General features: G+C 42.1%; 1 protein-coding gene across 1 annotated transcript in view; it reads left to right on the top strand.

The window, feature by feature from the left end:
- CDH13 (cadherin 13) overlaps positions 1 to 16,264 on the top strand; it is a 1,012,702-nt gene that overhangs the window by 858,114 nt on the left and 138,324 nt on the right. Inside the window, exon 8 of the mRNA XM_019940487.3 lies at positions 8,552 to 8,692. Within this exon, the coding sequence (XP_019796046.1) occupies positions 8,552 to 8,692 (141 nt within the window). The remainder of the gene's footprint in view (positions 1 to 8,551; positions 8,693 to 16,264) is intronic.

Below are 16,264 nucleotides of genomic sequence, written 5' to 3'. Positions count from 1 at the left end.
TCTTGGGATTCCCTAACTCTGTTCCCTCAGGCTGGGAGCTCCTTGAAGGTGGGATGGACTAGATGATGTCTGAGATACTTTCAAGAAACAATGGGTTGTGTCTCTTAGCATCACAGACCTTGATTCCAGCCACACTAGTGGCCCCGTGTTAGCTGGACCTCCATGCTGGTGCTCAGGCTCCTCTTCCCTCTCCCAATTCTCTGCCTTCACACCTCCTTCAAAGCTCAGCTCCAGTCTGCATTGTCCTGAAGCCACTTAAAAACCACAGTAGCCCTCCCAGATGCACCGTTCACATCTGAAGCTATTGCATACATGTTCAGCACACACTACCTGGTGCCTTGTGGAGCCACTTATACATGTTTTACCTTCAGCCAAGCCATGAGTTCCTTGCAAGTAGGGAATATATTTTATACTTCTTCTTGTTCCCAAGGTGTCCTGACCAGAATCAGAATCAGTCTTCAGTTCTTATTAAACCATTGAATTTAATAGTGTTTTAGGATTAATAGCTTCTCATCTTCTTCCACAGAAATTCGCTTCCACATCAAGACCCCATTTCTAATCCTATAGTAGGAGATTCTCCTCTGCAGGAACGTCTCCTTCCTCCCCCCACCAAGGTCTGAGCTAAGTGGACTTTCTTTTGCAATAACCACAGCACTCTTCTTACTCCCGTCTCATTTTGCTGAAATTACCTGGGAATTATCTAGCACCAGGTTTGTCTCCCTTTACTTGTTATTGCTCTCTAGCACAATGCCTAATACATCATAAGTGCTCAGTAAATATTAAATAAAATTCATATCGTCTTCCTGAGCACCCCATGTCCTGACCCCCTTCTCATAGACCTTAATTGGTACACTTCGAATAACACTTATCTCATCATACCTTACATACTTGCTTTCTGTGCATTTATCTAAAAATGGACTGAAAGCAGCATCTGTATCATTCATCACATCCTCGCAGAGTTACCTGAACCTAGTAGACACTATATAAATGTTTCAGTGGAATCAACCTGAATGTCAAATATTTACCGCCTTGGGTCTGAAGGGTGTGATTTTTCCAGGTATGCTATGAATGCCTTTGGCATTTTATTTGCCGTGACTCATCAGTAACATCAGAAGAAGTACACTTCACATGGAAATGTTTTATTTGATTTTGGTATCCCTCAACCTGAAATCTATCACTTAGGTTATTCCAACTGCATATGTCTAAGAGGCTGTGTTTATTTCCCCTGCTGCTTCCCCATCCTGCTGACTTTGTCAGCAACCAGTAAATCTGGGGAAATGAGCTATGCCTTCTCCTTATCCACCACACCCCAGCCGAAATGAAAACACAGCAGATGACAGCCAAGTACATGAACGTTCACATTAGCGGTGAGCAGGAAAGTAAAAGGAGGCCTAAAGCCAAACACAAGTCAAACCCGACTTGCCGTGTCACATAGGAAGGTGGAGGAATGTCACTCGCTGTCTGCAGTGGGAAAAGGGCACCTTTTACAAGGGAATGTACACGGTTCCTGCTGGATTTATGGACTACCTTTCCCCAGTGTTATGTGGCCAGAGTGGATAAATCAAACTCCAGACAGACAACAACTTGTTCTGCTCCAGATTATGTTTTCACCAATCTGCTTGCAGTATTTATAAACCAGGTGTCAGGTGCAGAAGAATGTGGTCCCTGTTCAGGTGCCATATCACAAGGAGTCTCAGCCTATCCGAGCAAAGCTGATGAGTAAATAAATAAACAAATTGCATTACATCTTTCCCATAAATCTCATATTAATATTTCTCACTAACAATACCTTCAGTGTTAGACCACAAAAGGATTTATTGAAAAAGACTCTTACAGATTTCCTTGACCCTTAAAGCACAGTTTAAAAGCTGGAGCCAACTCTTACCAGCTGATAATAACTGATTGTGTATATCACTTTCCAACTGTGTACTCTATGACATCATGTTGCTAGCTTGAAATCAGCCATGGTAAGAGTATTTAAACCACCAAAATTGACAAATCTGCAAATCAGGCACATGTGCTGTTAAACATTTACAGGCACATCACTCTTTGTAATTCATTATTTTATAAAAAATGTATCTATAAGTGACTAATTAGTGCATAACAGCCTTGTTCCAGGCACTGAATTAGTAGCTGGGAGATAAAACTTTAAACAAGACAAGGTCCCTGACCTCATGGAGCTCAAGTCGTCAGGGTCAACATAGCCAATAAACAAGTAATCAATAAATGAGAATATTACAGACTGTGATAGTGCTGGAGAAAAACTGTATTCATTATTTGTTGCAGCATAACAAATTACTCCAAAATGAGATATTTCCTATCTCACAGTTTGGACTGTCACAGAGTTGCAGTCTATGTGTTGGTGCAGAATTTGCAGTCTCATCAGAAGGTTTGACTGGGGAAGAATCCACTTCAGGGCTCTTCAGTGGTTGCTGGCAGCATTCAGTTCCTTCTGGCTGTCCCTGGAGGCCATCCTAGCTTCTTGCCACATCCTTAGAAGACTTTCCAAAGGTTCTAGTACATAATAACAGCAGCCATCTACACATGCCAAGCTCCATGCTTGGCACTTTACCTTACCTATTTTAATCCTCACTTACCCTAGAAGTATTATTATTCTCCCCATTGGACAGGTGAGGAAACTGAGGCAGGGAGAACTTAAGTAACTTGACCAAGTTCACTCAGCTACTAAGAGGTGAAGCTGATCAAATGCTGATATCCTTCCCTAAGTGTCAGCTACCCCATTATGCAATAAGGTCCCTGCCTTCATGGAGCTTCAGTGCAGTGAAGGATGGCCATCAGAAATGAGCAGGGGGGCTTCCCTGGTGGCGCAGTGGTTGAGAGTCCGCCTGCCGATGCAGGGGACACGGGTTCGTGCCCCGGTCCGGGAAGATCCCACATGCCGCAGAGCGGCTCGGCCCGTGAGCCATGGCCGCTGAGCCTGCGCGTCCGGAGCCTGTGCTCCACAACGGGAGAGGCCACAACAGTGAGAGGCCCGCGTACCGCAAAAAAAAAAAAAAAGAAATGAGCAGGAATTCACCTAAAGGAGGAAGTAGAGGTGGAAAGGTCAAACGTAAGAAAAAGTGGGGTACAGTAGAAGGAAATCCAGTCTGGACAAAGTGTGAAAAGAGGTACGGAGGGCAGTTCAAGATGAAGCAAGAGGAGGATGGGGTACCACGTGGGTTAATGGCAGAACCTTTCTCCATGTAACATTTATTCATTGATTCCCCCCCACAGCTACCATTATGCTTGTTATTAGTGATAAATGTTCCGTTAAATGCTCACTCGTATGGCAGTCACGGTAGCTGTGTAAAGCATCAAGGGTCCAGTGATTGATTACATGCCATATTTAGTGACATGGCTTGATTCTTTTTTTTTCAAGATGGAATGTTTGCTTTTCAAATCAGTGTGATCAGTGAACCCAGCCCGTGTCTGTGGAGATACACCCGAGGCTTTTTCTTGCAGACACACCATCTTCCTTTTGTTTCTAGGATATATATTAACTGGTAGCAAGTAGACACCCAGGAAGAGATGGCAAATACAGTAGAGATGCATAGCTGCAGAATTCAAACCAGGAGAGCAGCTTGACTCTTAGATATGTCTTACAGATCAGATAGCTTAAAATAACATCACAGCAGTCAATTTCATTCTCCCAGTTTTTACACAGTGCTTCTCTTTGTCAAAATACAGTCCTATCTCCTTGAGCTGGAGTTCCCCAAAGGATAAGCCATTCCCTGAGAATAAATGGCTCTGGTTTGGAAATGCCACTGATATGCTCAGACCTTTGAGATATAATTTAGTTCAGGGAAACAGTAATATATCATCATTATCAATGATGAAAGTAAATCACCCAGCTTGCGTGCTGCATAGTGGCTCGGTGTTGGGGTCAAAGGCATGGTCCTTGCCCTTGAAAACTTTGTCATCCACTTAATGGGAGATAGTAAATGGGCGTTCAGAATAAGACCAAACAGGAAACATAGCCTTCAAATTAGTCCGGGTAGGCTAGGCACTGTAATAAACTTCCCTTAAACCTGAACAACGGCTTGTCTCTTGTTCACGTCTCAGTCTAAAGCAGGTCAGCAAAGGGTCTCTGTGACATATAGTCATTTGGAGATGCAGGCTTCTTCCTCTTTGGGAATAGAAAACACGGAGGATTACGTGGGAGTTTTAGGGGCCAGGTCAGTCCATCACTTCTGCCCACATTCCGCTGGCCAGAAGTGGGCACAGAATTTCCTCTTACAGTCTAGCTGTATGCCCTGCAGTCAAAAGAAATAGGATTGGGTGAACAAGTAACTGTCCTCACCACAGTTTCCTCTGATGGCAAGAAACCGAAATTGATTCTGGCTGACTTCAGTGCCAAAAAGAATCTCCTGAATAAACGCCGAGTGTGTCACAGAATCCAGGGGAGAGTTGAAGAGCCAGCACAGGTCCAGATCTCAGAGGCAGAGCTTCCATCTTTCTGGTTAGAGCGGTGCCTTCAGTGTAACGCAGCCAGAAAGGCTCTTTCTATTGGAGTTGATCATACCCGTCTCCCCTCTGAGCCTTGAACCAACTGAGAGAAATAAAGCCAAGAATCAGATCGTGCCAAGGAGAGTACAGCTTGGCCTTTAGAGGACAGTGAGCTTCCTGCCCCCTGCTCAGTTCACTCACCAGTGACAGAACAGCTGGATGGCTGACGGTCTCGTCCCCCAAACGGGGTGCATCCCGTATGGGCAGAGAAGAGTACCAGCGTGGTAACTGTCCTCCCAGAACATTCAAGAAGGTAAAATCCTGGACTTCCCTGGTGGCACAGTGGTTAAGAATCCGCCTGCCAATGCAGGGAACACAGGTTTGAGCCCTGGTCCGGGAAGATCTCACATGCCGCGGAGCAGCTAAGCCCGTGCGCCACAACTACTGAGCCTGCACTCTAGAGCCCACAAGCCACAACTACTGAGCCCACGTGCCACAACTACTGAAGCCCGCAGGCCTAGAGCCCGTGCTCCACAAGAAGAGAAGCCACTGCAATGAGAAGCACACCCACCGTAACAATGAGCAGCCCCCGCTCTCTGCAACTAGAGAAAGCTGGCGCGCAGCAACAAAGACCCAACACAGCCAAAAATAAATAAAATGAGTAAATAAATTTATTAAAAAAAACAAACAAAAAAAAGAAGGTAAAACCCTTCTATTGGGCCCAGGAGCAGCATGGGAGAGGCAAGAGGGTTTGCCCATGATGCCTGGTTTCACATTTCATATTCCCGGAATCCGATTGTCCCACCTGGGGTTAGGGAGTTAACTGTGACTCGCTCAACTATTGTGAGGGAGACAAACGTGCACGTGGTCACCAGGGCCTATTCCTCTGCATCAATGTTTCTTCCCAGACGATGGGCAGCTGTGGGCTGCCTAGGACCCTTGTCCAGCAGAATAACAAAGGCAGAGTGACCTCTGAGCGGTACAGAAATGCGCATGTGTATGTATATTTCAAGTACGAGGGATTTAGGGGCAGACTTCCTAGAAAAGGCTCAGCTGGAGTGGGAGGCAGGTCAGAGGTGAGTGGAAGGTTTTCCAGTCGTGTAAGAGCAAGGGGGCTCATACATACGCAGTTTTCTCTGAGTCTTCCACATTTCAGAGGAGGTGCTTCTATCATTGGCTGCTTGGTTTTTATTACTTTTGTCATTGTGAAAGCAAGTATGTTTATTATAGAAAAATCCCCAAATACTCATAGGCCAGTGGACTTCTTATCTTCGAGTTGCTTTTCAAAGTGGAAATCTGGAAACAACTCAAACAAATGACCATCCAGTAGGGAATGAGTGAATAAATTATGCTGGTCTGGAAACAACTCAAACAAATGACCATCCAGTAGGGAATGAGTGAATAAATTATGCTGGTCTGGAAACAACTCAAACAAATGACCATCCAATAGGGAATGAGTGAATAAATTATGCTGGTCTGGAAACAACTCAAACAAATGACCATCCAGTAGGGAATGATTGAATAAATTATGCTGGTCTGGAAACAGTTCAAACAAATGACCATCCAGTAGGGAATGATTGAATAAATTATGCTGAATCCATACAGTGGGCTGTTATACAGCTGTTGAAATGAATAGACAGATCTATAAGCAGAGGTGAAAGTGATATGGTAAGACGGATTGTACAGCGGTGTGAATGCTATCATTTATTTAAATATATGTGTATCTAAAATGTGTGTGTGTGTGTGTGTGTGTGTGTGTGTGTGTGTTATGTGTAGGACAAAGGAGGGAGACACCAGGCTACTAACAACATTACCTCTTGGAGATGGGGTTGGGGGTGGGTAGAGAGGAATGCTCACTTTCCACTTTAGAAATGACTGTATCGTTTCTATTTTCCTTACAATAATTGGATGTTCTCTGACAATACAAACATATTCTTTGGTAGCCTTAAGTTTGGCAGAAAATTGAGACTTTGGAACATCTCATCTCAAACCTTGCAATATATCTAGTTCATAGTCTAATTGATTTTCCACTAGGTTAATCAATCGAGTTCCCATTGCAATCATAAAGTTTTATTTATCTGAGGAGACAGGAGTTGGCTGGTTCATTTTTTTAAATTATTTATAAAATTTATTAAACTACAGGAGAGTTAAGCCAACGTGTCATTCGTTTGTGCCAGCGAAAGAATTTGTATGTACCTCTGCTTAGCTCTGACTCTATTTTGTTACAGTTATATGTGAACATGCCTGTCATCAACCATAAACATCTCTGAACCCCTTAAAGAAAAGGACCCTCTTCCCATCCCTATATCCCCAACACCATATTTAGACTTGATGTCCAATAACTTCCAACTAAAGGAATGCATGAACTAATGAAAGAAAAAATTATAATAACTCTCTTTGGTCAAAAAAAATATTTCTGCAGAGGGGAAAATTTTAAAAGGAAAAACAATGTATTCGTGAAATTACTGGAATACTCTTGTGAAGAGCCTATTGTGATACTCTAGTGTGATACAATCGCTCTTACACTGTCTTGCAAATAACCAGATAATTGATCATAGCATTCGTTGCAATATTAGTCAGAATTCCCTTGTTGCTTCTCACAGAACATCTCAATTAAATGTCTTAAGGAAAGGAGAAATTTATTAGCTCATAGAACTCACAAATCTGAGGGGTAAATTCTGGCTTCAAGAATGACTATTAAAGAGCTCAAATTAGATTAAAAGAACTCCATCCCTTCCTCTCAGTTCTGTGTTGTCTTCTTTCTCAGGCTGCCTTTCTCTGTGTGGTTGCAAATGGTCACCACCAGCTCCAGATTTTGGTCCTACCACCTTCAAGTCCAACAGGAAGAGGAGTTCTTTTGCCTACAAGTTCTAAAGAAATATGTCCTGGAACTGAGTTTCAATCCCAGGTGGCCTAACTTGGGTTATGTGCCTATCACATGGCAATGGGAATGGGAGGCCCTGATTGTACAAGCCTGAGCTACATGGCCATCCCTAGTCCAGGGATAGAGTCAACCCTACCTGAACTCCACGTGTACTAAGAGTGTGGAAGCGATGATACCCTCAAAGGAAGTATAGCATCAGTACCAGAGGAGGATGGGATGGATGCTTGGGAAGGCGGGGCAGCACATATCCAATAGAGTTAGCACTTGAAGCTACCCTGGGGTGTGTGTCCACAGCTACCTTCACTGCAAGTTGGAGAAGGGCAAGTGCTATGAGAAATTTACATCCTTGTTCAACAGCCATTATAGAATCATGCTCATCCCCCAATGTGTTTCATGGGGCAAGGTCAGCTGTTCTTTAACGACAAGCCATGCCTGGGGTCATAAACTAAACATCCTGATAGGAATGATACGAAAATCGGTAAGATCTTCTTGAAAGCAATGTTGAAATATCAATAAATACTCTTAAAATGTTCATACTCTTTAGCCTAATAATTCCACTTCCTGGAATCTTTTTTTTTTTTTTTTTTTTTGTGGTACACGGGCCTCTCACTGTTGTGGAGCACAGGCTCCGGACGCGCAGGCTCAGCGGCCATGGCTCATGGGCCCAGCCACTCCGCGGCATGTGGGATCTTCCCAGACCGGGGCACGAACCCATGTCCCCTGCATCGGCAGGCAGACTCTCAACCACTGCGCCACCAGGGAAGCCCTAAGTTTTTTTTTTAAGTCAAAATACATTGAGAGCTTCCTGAATAAAGATGTTCATTGCAGTGTTATTTAAAATTGTCAAAATTTTAAAAAGACTAGAAATAACCTCAAGTCCTAATAATTGAAGATGATGAAATAAATTATAAATTATGCATATGATTAATTTTATGCAACCCTTAAAATAATATCAAGGAATTATGGTGGTAAATGATATTGCATGAGGGAAATGATATTAAGTTTCCATCCCCACAGCCAACTCTAGTCTATGAATGGTGACTGTCTTGCCTTGGAGAGATTCCAAAGACACATTTATGCACAACAGGTAAGAGTGCTATGAAAGGCGCCTGCCCAAATGGAGGGGGGCACACAGCGTCAGCCCGAGCAACATGCATGTCCCCTATCCCGAGTGATAACCCAGATCTAAATGTCATCCTCTGTTGTGCTTTTGCTTTGTAGACTCTGGAAAATCCCAAGTATGAATTGATCATTGAGGCTCAAGATATGGCTGGACTGGATGTTGGATTAACAGGCACGGCCACAGCGACAATCATGATCGATGACAAAAACGATCACTCGCCTAAATTCACCAAGAAAGAGGTAAACCCCTGTTGAATGCCAGCCTTGTGTTCATGGCCGTGATTGCTGATTAATATTAATTCAGTGTACCACAGCCCTAGCCCGCTCCCTGCTTGGGACATCAAAACCCTCCTTTGTGGAGAGAAGATGGTGTCTTGCTGGAATACTCTTTTACACTTTTCTCTTTTTTTTTTTTTTTTTTTTTTGTAAAGCTGAAAATACCAGAGCATTATGAAAACAAAAGCATTGAATCTTGTTGAAGTCCATAAGAAGACAACTTTTAATGCCAAAGTGCCATTTTCGTAGTTTTATTGGTGTTATTTAGCGCTGAATTGTGTGAGTCCTGTTGTGATTTTAGCATAACAATAATTTTTTTCAGCAAGTACAGATTGAGAGGCCAGACGGAAAAGCATCAAGAAGGTAAAGCAGATTTTCTTGGCCATAACAGGGTGGCCCAGGAGCTTATCAATAACAACCAAGTTAGCTTGTCTGGCAGAGACATTACTGTTCGCAGCTCCTGTGCTTTTATGATTGTGGATCGTGCTTGCTGTTTCCCATTTTTTCCAATGGAGCAGTGTTTGGGGACAGGCTGAGTATGCAAGATTTCATCCAGCTGCTGAATTTGTATCCAGGCTAGGGAGTCACTGGCACTGTACATCTGATGGAAATGTGCTGCGGTCATGGTTTCTTTGGGGGTCAGGACCAGAGCCAAGGACTTGACGCCCCTCTTACTGCACAGGAGCATAGCATCAGTAATGACAGCCCCGTCGTTTGCCAGACCTTTCCAGGACATCCACCACCACCACGGGCTCTCCACCCTCGATCCATTGCCTCATCTGACCGTGTGAGGTTGGATTCGTGAGCCACATTTTCTACCCAGTGAGAGTGCTTATTTTAAGCTCAGAGAATCTAGATCTCCAGGGTTACAGGCAGAGTAAGTGGCAGAAATGGGATGTGAGCACAGCTCCCTGTTTACCATGCTCTCAGCTGCAGTGCTTTGCTTCCAAGGAAGATGTTGATATTTTCTACCCTCCCGGGCATTCAGAAAAAAGATCCGTGTCTGGATTTGCAGTTGCCCACCCCTCTCTCAAGTATCTCAGGGCTACCCCAGGTGGCCCTTCTCAGCCCCCTGGCTCCGCAGTGAGCTCTCCACATTAGCAGCCCTACATGACTCATTCACGAGGTGGAAGTCTCCCCCTCTGCCAGTGGTGTCTTGGACACTCAGAATTCTAACCTCAAAACAACAAAGTCCACATAGCTGACGGTCTATTCTGTTGCTCCTATGACACTGTTTCTATAGCTGCTAATACAGATTGCTTATTAGTCCCATGTTTCTCAAACTGTGTTCCAAGAAATTAGTTCCACAAGTTATTATCATTATAGGGCAGGGGGTGGGGAGAGATTTCAGGGTCAGACAGATATGAGAACACTGAGATGAATGGTGTGAAAGATTTCTTTTACTGTAGGACTTCTGGTACCTTTAAAATGCTTTGTGTTTCTCTAAGAGGGGTAGGTGTGGTCTGTAGGGTTTCTCAGACTTATTTGGCCTGGGAATAATTTTTCCTGGTCCATCTCACCATGGCTCATCGAGCTGGTATTCATGGGATATTCATTGGGACATATTGGTTTATCTGCAGAATTTCCTGCAAACCTCTTTCAAAAGAATAACTCAAGGCACAGTGTAATATTCAATATAGATATAGTAATGAAAATAGAAATTGGATAACCCCAATCTAAAATAAGAAAACCTATTAACGTTACCAGATGGGTGAGATTAATTAGTTATTTCAGTGGAGCCTAAACTAAGCTCAGAATTGTGTACCTAGTTATGGACTAAATACTGTGAGTGAGAGGCTTTTGTTGTTGTTGTTGTTATTAATACCAATGAATTCAAGGAAAAATTTTAACATAGATCTTAAAGTAAGAGACCTTAAGTAATATAATGGAAAATGTATTCATTTGTGAATATTGGCAAAAGCACAAAACTCTCTTCAAATGGACATTGGGAGCTTCCCTGGTGGCGCAGTGGTTGAGAATCTGCCTGTCACTGCAGGGGACATGGGTTTGAGCCTTGGTCCGGGAAGATCCCACGTGCCACAGAGCAACTAAGCCAGTGCACCACAACTACTGAGCCTGCGAGCCACAACTACTGAAGCCTGCACGCCTAGAGCCCATGCTCCGCCTCAAGAGAAGCCACTGCAATGAGAAGCCCGTGCACCACAACAAAGAGTAGCCCCTGCTCACCGCAACTAGAGAAAGCCCGCGCGCAACAATGAAGACCCAAAGCAGCCAAAAATAAATAAATAAATAAATTTATTTTTTTAAAAAATGGACATTGGACAATGAGCTTGAGATTCCCTCAGGGCAGAGCTGATGTCACAACTCATATGGAGATACAAGTAACAAAACGAGAAAAATGGGTAGCTAGCAAGTACATCAGATTCTCTCTCTTAGATGTTAGGTATCCCATAGGAGTCTTTGCCAATGTTGGATAAATCAAATTCACAATTAAATTTCCTAGCATGTTCCAGGATGGCTGATGTTCTTTGTCATTGATTCATACATTTTGGACATGTATGAACGCTAGAGGCAGTATAACAGCGATGTGAAGGGCTGGACTCTGGACCAGAACTGGATTCATATCACCCCTGCCAGCCACAGGATCTGAGCACGTTCACCATCTACATTCTCGTTTTGTCACCTGTTCATGGGGCTGATGCTAAAGCCCACCTCACCGGGCTCTTGTGAATGTCAAATGAGCGGAGTGGTGAAGAGCCCTAGTGCTTGTCACCTCATGTTCTCTGGCGTGTTGGCGATGGGGATATGGTGGCCGTTTAGAAGGCGGTAGTGAGGACAGTCATGACGAGGGTAGTGGGACAAAGGCAGCGGCGAGGAAGGTGGTGAGGAAGACGGCTGCGGTGAGCAAGATGATTACATGATGGTGACGATGTTTCTAAAATTCAAAAGGCCAACTGACGTTCTTATCTAAAGGGTCATCTCCCCTCCATGTTGAAAGGCTGCTGTTTTCCTTGGAAGCGATCTATGAACCTGCTCAAGCACTTCAAAATACGTGATTAAGACCCTCAAGTTCCAGGGGAGAAGTAATTCTGGAGGAGAGGTGGTGGAATCTGTGAAACTCATCACTGTGGGCAAAAGCAAAGAAGGCTAAGAGGAACCTGTTAGGCGGAAAAAAGAGGACTGATAAGGACTCAGCCCAAAGGTAGTGGTCTTGGGTGTGGAAGTGGTCAAACAGGATGAACTAGGAATAGAGAGGAAACATGGACCCTGTGATCTTAAAGATGAAATAATTTTCAGAGATGAAGATCAAGGTTCAGTCATCCCAGAATGGAAATGGTGGTCATTTGGGCTTAAAGGTATCTAGGAACCTGTCCAAGAAGATGTTGCCTTATGTAAGTTTCTGCATGTATTAGGACATTTCTTAGGAAATTCATGAAAGTATATGGTTATTATCTCTTTTTAAAATTCTATTTTACATGGTCTTCCATCTCCAGAGAGGTGCATTTTTTGATCTGTTTAAAAGAGGAGTTTCAGTTGGCCACAAATAACAGACAGGAAATAATGCTCTGTGAAATGGGTTAGAGGTATAGTTTCTCTCACATAGAAGTCCGTAGGTAAACAGTCCCAGGCCAGTATGGTGAGACCATGATATTGTCAGTTTACCGTATTCCTCTTATCTTTCTTCTCTGACTTCCCCAAAGCTGCCTCGTGGTACAGTAGGGTCACCGTGGTGCCAGCCATCATGTGCATGTAACAGGTAGAAAGAAGCAGGAAATGAGAAGGGCAGAGGAGGACCTGCCACCTAAGTAAACGTTATTTAAAGAGATTCCCCAGAAAGTCAAATGACTTACATCTCCTTAGCCTTCCTGATCTGTGAGGGTGACTGAGAAAAACTCCAGCTATCTTTAGTTGGCAGGTTGCAGCCCTTGGTAATATAGGGGTTGTTACTAAGGAAGGAGATATTTTAAAGGGCGTTTTAAACAGCACATTCTTAGTGCAAACTAAGATCATTTGTTCCCCTTGTGTTTATTCACACTGACCGTAAGCTTGCTGAGAAGCAAAGCCCACACCTCTCTTATTCTCTGTTGCATTCCCAGTTGGCACTCAATAATTCACTCTCTGCCAAATGTTTCCTGAAGGTGATTTTAACTGGAGAACAGTTTCACTGGATATGATGAACCAAGTACTTTAAATTGTTACTGACACATGAAATCAATTTTTAGTCATTGATTTTCATGAAAATTTGGGTTAGAAGCACTAGTCTCCCTATGGAGAGTCTTCCGTGAGTTTTCCTAATAGCTTTCACACGTGGCTTTAACTGTTAGTTTATGTTTACATGTTAGTTGTGACTTTTCTAGATTAGGTATTTGGAAATGATTTTAGGAAATCTAGTTAAACTTTCCAAACCCAGAGTTTGGATTATAGTTGAGAATCTCAGTCCCGTTTAGAGCAAAATGACTTGTCCATTTCTCTCTCTAAAGTTGCTTTTTTTTTTTTTTTTTTTAAGAAAAGACACGTGATTTGTACTTATAGCATAGCAGATGCTCAACACATACTGACTGAATAACTCATTTTCACATAAACCCCAGGTCATGAGGATTAACAGACTTGCTATTAATTTTAAAAGAATGTGTTTGCAAATGATTATAAGGTTTTTAAATGAGTTTTCATTCATTTATTCAATCAGTTGATTTTCAGATTTTAATTAAAATGGCAATTGGTAATGAAGACTGAATAACAGGATTTTTTTTTTTTTTTTTGGCTATTTGATGAATTCTTTCTAAAGTAAATGTTTCAGTGTTCAAGCTATAACATTACAATACATGTAGTAAAAATGGCATAAATCTTAAAAGGCCCTGTCTTCCTGGAAGATGAGAGATGGGTAAATGCTCTGATTTTCATAAAGGGGTGAAGATAAATGGTGTGAGCCGGAAGCCGGCTAGGTGAAACTGAGCCACCAGCAGATATTTGCATTAAGTTATCAAGGGGGTGCTGGGGTTCAGTCTCCAACTCCTAAAAGTCTTCAAGGACCTTAATGCTTTAGGAGTCTTATTTTTCTTTGGACTATGAGCTTTCATAATAAAAATATTTTCTTAATTAACTGCCTAATTTGCCCTATAATACTTTTTCTCTTACATGTTTGACTGAAAACTCTGTGGTCTCTTCTTTATATAATAATTATGCAAAACCATTTTCTATAGAAAGAGAGCAAAAAGACTAGTCTTTCCTATAGCAGGGTTGATAGAAATTTGCTCTGTATTATTGAGAGTTTAGAAACATTTTTTTCACCTTTACTACATTATTTCATTGTTGGAAAACTCATGTAAATTTTGAGAATTGTGGTTAAATTTAAGGAAATCTCTATCAAGTTTCTGTCATATATATATGTTTTATATATGTACGTATGTATACATATATATATGAGCTCTGCAGTTTCAAATGTTTTTGTATAAAGACTAATCTTTAAATTGACGACACTTGTTATTTATGTCACCCACATCGTTGTTTTGAAACATATTAAGCGTTTTATATTGTCTTTATTGATGTTGGTATTGCAGGTAAATCACAAGAAATTTAAATCTTTACCGATGTGTTCATTATGACTCACTTCTCTTCATTAGTAAGTTTATCAATCAAGGAACTATTTTATTTCTTACATCAGAAATTTACTTTTTCCTCTTAATGAAATATCTGATGCAAGATGGTGTCAGGATAACATTTGTTTTATTCCTTAACTTTATCATTTTTGCTTTCTGTAAACCAATAAGAGTAGAAAAGGATGACTTTAAATCAGTCTAGGATTGAATTAGTTCATCGAGTTTCAGTCTTACATGAGGGCCATCGTGGTTTCCCTTACTCCTGGGTACAGCCTTTCTGGGGCCCCAGCTGAAAGATGGGTATTTTTACAAGGGCCCTTCCACCTTGGACACCCTGAATTTCAGTGGTCTTGTCATCCTCATGAGACTGCTGAAAGCTCTGCTCAGCTTCCTGGTCTCTTAGTAGCACTTTCTTCTGCTCAGATTCTTAGCCTTTTATCCCTGTGCCTTTATAATTTAGAAACTGCGTTAAGGATAAAAGTTCCATAAGGTATTGGCTTCACTTCAGTAAACTTCCCTTCTCAACAGGATGCTGGATTCTCAAGTTCTGGCTGTCTTCATAGCTCTGTAGTGCTTTCAAATAGGTGGGGGTTTTGTGTGACATCTGTATTCTTGAGCTATCCTAGATTTGAGGGATGGTCTAGAAGAAGCTTGCCCCACTTACCATAAACAAAGAAAAATATGGATTAGCTTTTTAACCTGGATTACTAGGGAAAAGCAGTAGATATTGTGTATATGGAATTCACTGTAGCACAAAACATCACAATATTTTCATTAAAAACATGGATTGAAGAGATATAATTAGTTTTGACAGTAACCACCCCCTCTCATACCATTTGCTTCAAAATCAACTCATTTTAGTAAAAAGATTAAAAATGTTGTGTCTCCTCCTTGATATTGATAATCAAGAAATGACTAACCCCGAGGGAATTGAACTGCATCATTAGAGGCAGACTTTGCTTTCCCGTTCCTTCGCTCTTGAGTTGACATGAGTATTGGGAGTTTTCTGAACTCTTGGATCTCTTCATTTGTTTTTGGTAGTTTGGTGGCCCCAGGTATAAAGCTCGTAAATGTACCTTTGTGTGCCAAAGGTCTAACCGAAGTGAACGTATTTATCCACTCCTCCAGGATTCCATGCAATATATTTGAGTGCTTTAAATGAAACTCTCCGTAAGAGTTTATTTCCCTTAGGAGAGCCCTTTAAATTCAGAGGTGCCTGTGTCTAAACACTGACCACATAATTATATATGCTGCTTGCTCAATAGAGATTAATCCAGAAAATCAACCACATACTTCTTAGAAGATCGAACCCATTTCAATTATCTGACACAAGTGACTTTTCTGGAGGGTGGAGTCCAAACATACACTATTGGGATCTTTATCCCGTGCTTTGGCTGGTGGATGGAGGTATCCCAATATGTACAGAAAGGGAATATTTGGAGAGAATAGAGCAGTGTGATTTCAGTGCACGGATACCACCAATTCCCAACTGTGCAAATGGTCACATCCCTCCAGATTACATCACTTCCTGATCCATCTTCGTCCAGGCCAACATCTTGTCCAAGGACTCTAGGAGCCATCTATTGCAAATTGCATTCCCAGCTTCCCATCATATAATTGAAGAAGGGTTGGCTGCAAAAGAGCCAACACCCACGTTCCCCATTTATCTTCACTTGGAAGGGGTGAGTTCATTGCTTTCTTTGCACCAAGGTCATAGAAAAACACGAAATCATCAACTAAATCTCCTAGTGTTCAAATTTCAGAGGTACTTGAAACAGCAGGTCTACAGCTGGATTTCTCGACTAAAAGAGAGTGAAGTGAAACATTTGTTCAAATGTAAGCAGTGCTCTATAAATAGAAGCCATCATCCAAACAAGAGTCTTCCCGCTAAGGAAAAGGGTAGTGTGTGCTTTCCCAGACTTAATTGTTCAAAGACAGCAGGGTGAGAAATCTTGCATTGTCGAAAATGCGTGTGTCG

This window comes from Tursiops truncatus, chromosome 19 (genome assembly GCF_011762595.2).
Source record: "Tursiops truncatus isolate mTurTru1 chromosome 19, mTurTru1.mat.Y, whole genome shotgun sequence".
Taxonomy (NCBI): Eukaryota; Metazoa; Chordata; class Mammalia; order Artiodactyla; family Delphinidae; genus Tursiops; species Tursiops truncatus.
This window is presented reverse-complemented; position numbering and strand designations above follow the sequence as displayed.